This window comes from Manihot esculenta, chromosome 9 (assembly GCF_001659605.2).
Source record: "Manihot esculenta cultivar AM560-2 chromosome 9, M.esculenta_v8, whole genome shotgun sequence".
Classification (NCBI taxonomy): domain Eukaryota; kingdom Viridiplantae; phylum Streptophyta; class Magnoliopsida; order Malpighiales; family Euphorbiaceae; genus Manihot; species Manihot esculenta.
Genome location: NC_035169.2, coordinates 271069 through 276873, shown reverse-complemented (window position 1 = coordinate 276873; position 5805 = coordinate 271069). Strand labels below are relative to the sequence as shown.

Here is a 5805-nt window from a genome sequence, read left to right as displayed (position 1 = left end):
GTGCGCATGGACTGCAGAAGAGGAAGGAGAGCGTGCAGTCATTAATGTGTAGAAGTGGAAAGAAATCTGTCCAGTCTTTCCTTTTTAGGTGGAGCCTTCGTTTGAATTTTGAATGCTGAATGAAGAAGAGGCAAGTGCATCTCCTTGAAATCTTGCTGCCTAAATAGGAAGATTTGACTGCTGCAGTATGTGCATATCTTTGAATGAGGAAAGAAAGATCTGCGATTTGAATTTCAAATAATCTTCTGACTGAGCTTTCCTTATTTGCTTTTGCTTCTGCACTTCCCTTATTTGAGGACTTTTCTTTTCTGAAAACTTTCCTTATTTGACACTTTCCATAATTGGCTTCACCTTCTGAATAAGGAAAGAAGAATCTGCAATTTGAATTTCAAAGAATCTGTTGATTGCGCTTTCCTTTTCTGGCACTTTCCTTATCAGAAAACTTTCCTTATTTAGCACTTTCTATATTTGAAAACTTTCCTTTTTTGGCACTTTCCATATTTGGCACTTTTTGGTAGTTTTAAGAGCATTTTCTCCTGAATGTCTCTTTACACCTAATATCTGCAAAACATGATTAAAATCACAAAATTAGACAAAAAAGTTGCAAATAAACATCAAGAACATCATGATAAAATGGACTAAAATATGCTCTATCAAGCTCCTAGAGCCCAGTGAGCAGAACATATAAAATAGTTTATATAGATATGCCATCATGAAATGCGTCGCATCACAAACAATTCACATCACGGATGGATTTGTCACCAATGACCCCCTCTTTACTCTTTATCATAACAAATTGCCAGGACGCGTGGCATGGGCAGCCCTGGACTTTCTTATCATGCTGAGGGCTAATGGGTCATCCAAAATCCATCCACATCAACAACAATTAATGCAATGCATCATATTCATGAATTCTAATGCAAAACAACCTAATACATATCATAACATTCATGGTGCATGGATCATGCTAAAAAGGATTTCATTGCTTTGAAAATAAAGAAGTTATGTTCTACTCACCTCTGGCAGATACTGGACGGACTCTGAAGCAGCTATCTCACTACTGGGGTCCTCGGTTCCTCGGGTCCGAACCTACACAGGTGGACTCAAATGAGGGACCAAACATATAATAACATGACTATAAACATCTCCCCAAAAATCCCCTAAAACACCATAAAATATTCATAGAAAACATGCAAAGGAAGGCTGAACAGGGCACTTTCGACGGCAGGTTCGGCAGCCGAAAGTCCTTCCAGAGCCGAAACTCAGCCACTTTCGGCGGCAGGTTCGGCGGCCGAAAGTGCTTTTAGAGCCGAAACTCACCAACCTTCGGGGGCAGGTTCGGCGGCCGAAACTTCCCTCCAGAGTCGAAAGTCCAAGCTTTCGGGGGCAAGTTTAGGCGGCCAAACTGCCTCCGTAGGTAGGTTCGGCGACCGAACATGGCTTCGGCAGTCGAACCTGGGTACTCCAGAAGGCAGAACCCAAGCCACAAACATGCATCCAGCCACCCCAAACCTCTCAACTCAAACCAACTCATGCAAAAACATGCATAAACACATCCTCAAGCATTTAGGGGCTTAAAACTAACCTATACCCCAACAGCATTAACATTTAGCATACATTTCCTCATTTAACTCACATAAACCCTAACATTTACAACTACTCTAAACATGTATCAAAGCTCTCTAAAACCCCTCAAAACTTACATAAAGCATAAAAGAAGGGTAGGATCTCCACTTACCTCTTGAAAATCGAGAGGAGAGGCGATCCAAACTCGGAGATGGGAGAAATCGAGCTCCGGGGTCTCCAAGCTTCAAAACTTTGATTTTGAGCTTAAAAACTTCGAAACAAGATGAAAACTTGTCAAAACTTGAAGAGATTTGAAGGAAAACATCAAAACTAACCATGGAAGGGTATGGACTCACCTTTGCCCAAAAATGAAGAAGAAAACTCGCCCATTTTCGGACATGGGGCCTTATATAGGTGGCTGGCCAGACCACCTTCGGGGGCCAAAGGTGCTCCCTAAACTGCACCATGTTCGGCGGCCGAACCTGGCTTTTCTTCCTTGGTGCTTTTCTTTCAAAAACTCAATTTCTTTCTTACTTAAAACCTTAAAACACATAAAAACATTTTAGAAAAACATATTTTACCCTTTTAGAGAGTTCTGACATCCGAGATTTCGCCGGAAAGCAGGAATTCCGATGCCGGAGTCTAGTCGGATATTACAAAAATGGATTGATTTTATTCATCTAATGAGCTGGTATTTATACACAGAAGTGAACCATATTACTCACAAGAAGAAAAAAACAGAAAAACAACTTTTCCCACACATACAGAAGACAAAGAAACAAACTATCTTAATGAAACGGTGTGCATAACTGGTTCTCTTCTTTCTTCGCTATCAAAACTATCTTAATGAAACGGTGCGCATAGCTGGTTCTCTTCTTTCTTCGCTATCAAAATGCATTGCAACTTCATTAAACCTTTAATGCACCATATTGATAAGTTATCATCCTCCCCCCTAGAGCTGGCTAAACTAAAAGCAAGCCCATCTTGGATACTAAAGAAAAGAATTGAGATGCAAAAGAGGCTTTGTAAACAAATATGCCAATTTATGTTGTGAAGGAAGACTAGATTGGTAGCAATATGAATGGCAGTCTTACTATCACAGTGTAAGGAAATGGGGAGGTGGACAGGAAGCTGGAAATCTTTGAGAAGATAGGTAATCTATTGAAGTTTGCATACCATAGTGGCCATGTTTCGGTGTTCTACTTCAACAAATGAACGACTAACTGTGGTTTGCTTCTTTGATTTCTAAGAAATCAAGGAGGAACCAAGGAAAAAACAGTATTCAGATGCAAAATTTCTTATTACTGGACAAGATGCCCAATTCGAGTTAGAGTAGGCTACTAAATGAAAGTTATTCGTGGCTGGAATCAGCAAACTTGTGGAAGGACAACCCTTTAAGTACTTAAGGATATGTATAGTTGCTATCCAATAAGGCTCACGAGGATGTTGCATGTATTGGCTTAATTATCATTGAATCGGTGATATCTGGCCTAATGAGGCCAAGGTAAAGTAGGCGACCAATTAACCTCCTATAAGGCCTAGGGTCAGAAAAAAGATCACCACCTTCAGAAGTGAGTTTGGAGTTTTTTATCATTGGAGTAGAAATATATTTTGCATTCTGTAAACCAACATCAGTAATCAAATCTAGGATGTAATTTCTTTGATTGATGAACATGACTTGGGAAGATCTTGCCAATTCCAAACCAAGAAAATGCTTGGCATGTCCCAAGTCCTAAATGGTGAAATTGTTATTAAGAAATTGCTTAACAGCCATGATTTCTTATTCAAGAGGACCAATGAACAATACATCATCAACATATACTATAAGGGCAATGAAGGAAGCTCCTAATCCTTTAGTAAACAAGTAATGATCAACAGAAAATTGCATATATACATAAGCTATCAATTTTATTGTAAATTCCTTATTCCATTACCTACTAGCTTGCTTCAAGCTATAGATAGACTTGATCAGTTTGCAAACTTTACCTTTTGAAGCTTTATAATAACCTTCTAGAGGTATCATATACAGGTCCTCCTCCATGAAACCATGAAGAAATACATTATTGATATCAATTGGTGGATTGGCCAAGTGAAGGCAGTTGCCACAGATAAGAACACTCTAATAGTCACAAGTTTTGCAACTGGAGAAAAGCTCTCAATGTAATCAATTCCAGCCACTTGATTGTATCCTATTGCCAAAAGTCTTGCTTTGAATCTATCTACAGTCCCATCAGCCTTATACTTGATTTTGTATACCCACTTGGTAGCAATAGCCTTCTTTCCAAGTGGCAAGTCAGTGATGATCCATGTATTGTTCAATTCTAGAGCTTCAAGCTCAGCTTTCGTTATTGTTACCCATCTAGGGTATGATTGAGCAGCTTTAAAAGATTTTGGCTTTGAGCAGTGGAAACATTAGCAATAAAAGCTAGGTGGGAGGTGCTAAATTTAAGTGGCCGAGAAGGAGATCTTTGAACTAAAGAAATAAAATCTTGAAGCCAAGAAGGTTGAGTATGGATTCTAATACTCCTCCTTACAAGAACTAAAGGAGGAGGTGGTACAGAAGGAGAAGTATTAAATGATGGTGATGAGGAATGTGAAGGAGACATATTTAAGGAAGGTGATATGACATTGGAAGAGGAGAAATATTAAGCTCAATAAGAGAAGAGTTAATATTGTGATTATCAGGTTCAGTGACAATTGGTAAGGGTATGGTGGTAGTTGAAGGAATATAGTTAGAGTAAGGAAAAATACTCTCCTGAAATCACACATCCCTAGATACAAACACTTTGTAGGTTGCCAAATCCATAACCTTGTAACCTTTGTGACCCACTGCATAACCAGAAACATACATTTTGCACCTCTGGCATCAAATTTGTCTTTATAAGGGCCTACATTGGCTGCAAAGCATAGGTACTCAAAGGTCCTCAAATGACTGTAATCAGGTAGCTTATTATGTAAGACTTCATAAAGAGACTTCCAATTAAGCACTAGGGTGGGCATTTTATTGATCAGATATGTGGTTGTTAACACACAATATGCCCAAAAGACTTTGGGCAGATGTGCTTGGAATAATAGAGCCCTGGTAACCTCCAAAAGATGCTTATGCTTCCTCTCAACCACTCCATTTTACTGAGGAGTGTATGCACATGTTTTCTGATGCAAGATGCCTTTGTCATGAAAGTATTTATCCAAGCTTGAATTAAGAAATTCATCTCCATTTTCAGTCCTGACCTTTTGTACCTTAGTTTGAAATTGATTTTCTACCATAGCAATGAAACTTGTAATACCCTGCTAAGCTCCAGCGTCGGAATTCCAACCTTCCGACGGAATCTCCGTTGGAATTCGGAATCTCGAGGTCGAGATTCCATAGAAGGGTGAAAAATAAGGTTTTCTTAAAATGAATTTGAAGTTTTGGTTTAAAAAATGGAAGAAAAGGAGTTTGAGGGAAAATCTAGGTTCGGCCGCCGAACCTTGAAGTTCGGCCGCTGAACATGGTGCTGCCGCGGGAGCTCTCCTTTCAGCCTCCGAAGGTGGTTTGGCCCGCCATATATAAGAGGCCTCCAGTCCGAAAATGGGAGAGTTTCTCTCCCCATTTTTGGGCAAAGGTGAGTTCTTGCCCTTCCTTTGATGTTTCTGTGATTTTTCCTTCAAATCTCCTAGAAAACTTATGAGTTTTCTCTTGTTTTTAAAGTTTGGAGACCTTCGGAGACCGTTTCTCCTCAACTCCAAGCTTGGGTCGCACCTACCTTAGATCTTCAAGAGGTAAGTGTAGATCCTTGCCTTATCAAGTTTTAAGAAGGGGTAAAGGGTTAAAAATGCATGAAATGGTTAGATCTAAGGTTTTAGGGTTTGGGTTAGTTTTGATGATGAATGCTTGCTCTTGTGATGTTTTATAGTTGTTTATTGAGGTTTAGGTTAGTTTTTATGTCCCTTATGCATATTTGAGTGTGTATGCATGTTTTGAGGGGTTGGATGTGAGGATTTGGAGAGTTTTGGTGGCTGATTGCATAAGGCAGAATCGAGTTCTGCCTTGCTGGAGAACCCAGGTTCGGCCGCCGAAGGAAGATTCGGCCGCCGAACCTGCTTGTGGAGACAGCCTTTTAGCCGCCTAACCTGCCCCCGAAAGCGTGACTTTCGGATCTGTGATGGAGTTTTGGCCGCTGAACCTGCCCCCGAAAGTGCCTGACTTTCGAATCTGTGGAGGACCTTCGGCCGCCGAACCTGCCGCCGAAAGTCCCC

The 5805-nt window shown here is 40.3% G+C and overlaps 1 protein-coding gene across 1 annotated transcript; it reads right to left on the bottom strand.

Annotated features, from left to right (window-relative positions):
* Positions 1–2354: 2354 nt before the first annotated feature.
* On the bottom strand, positions 2355–4172 carry LOC122724544 (uncharacterized mitochondrial protein AtMg00820-like). The gene is made up of 4 exons (XM_043959793.1): positions 4101–4172; positions 3613–3960; positions 2743–2811; positions 2355–2450 (listed from the first exon to the last, which is right to left on the bottom strand). The coding sequence occupies exons 1-4, from the start codon at positions 4170–4172 to the stop codon at positions 2355–2357; spliced, it is 585 nt and encodes a 194-aa protein (XP_043815728.1).
* Between the last annotated feature and the right edge of the window lie 1633 nt (positions 4173–5805).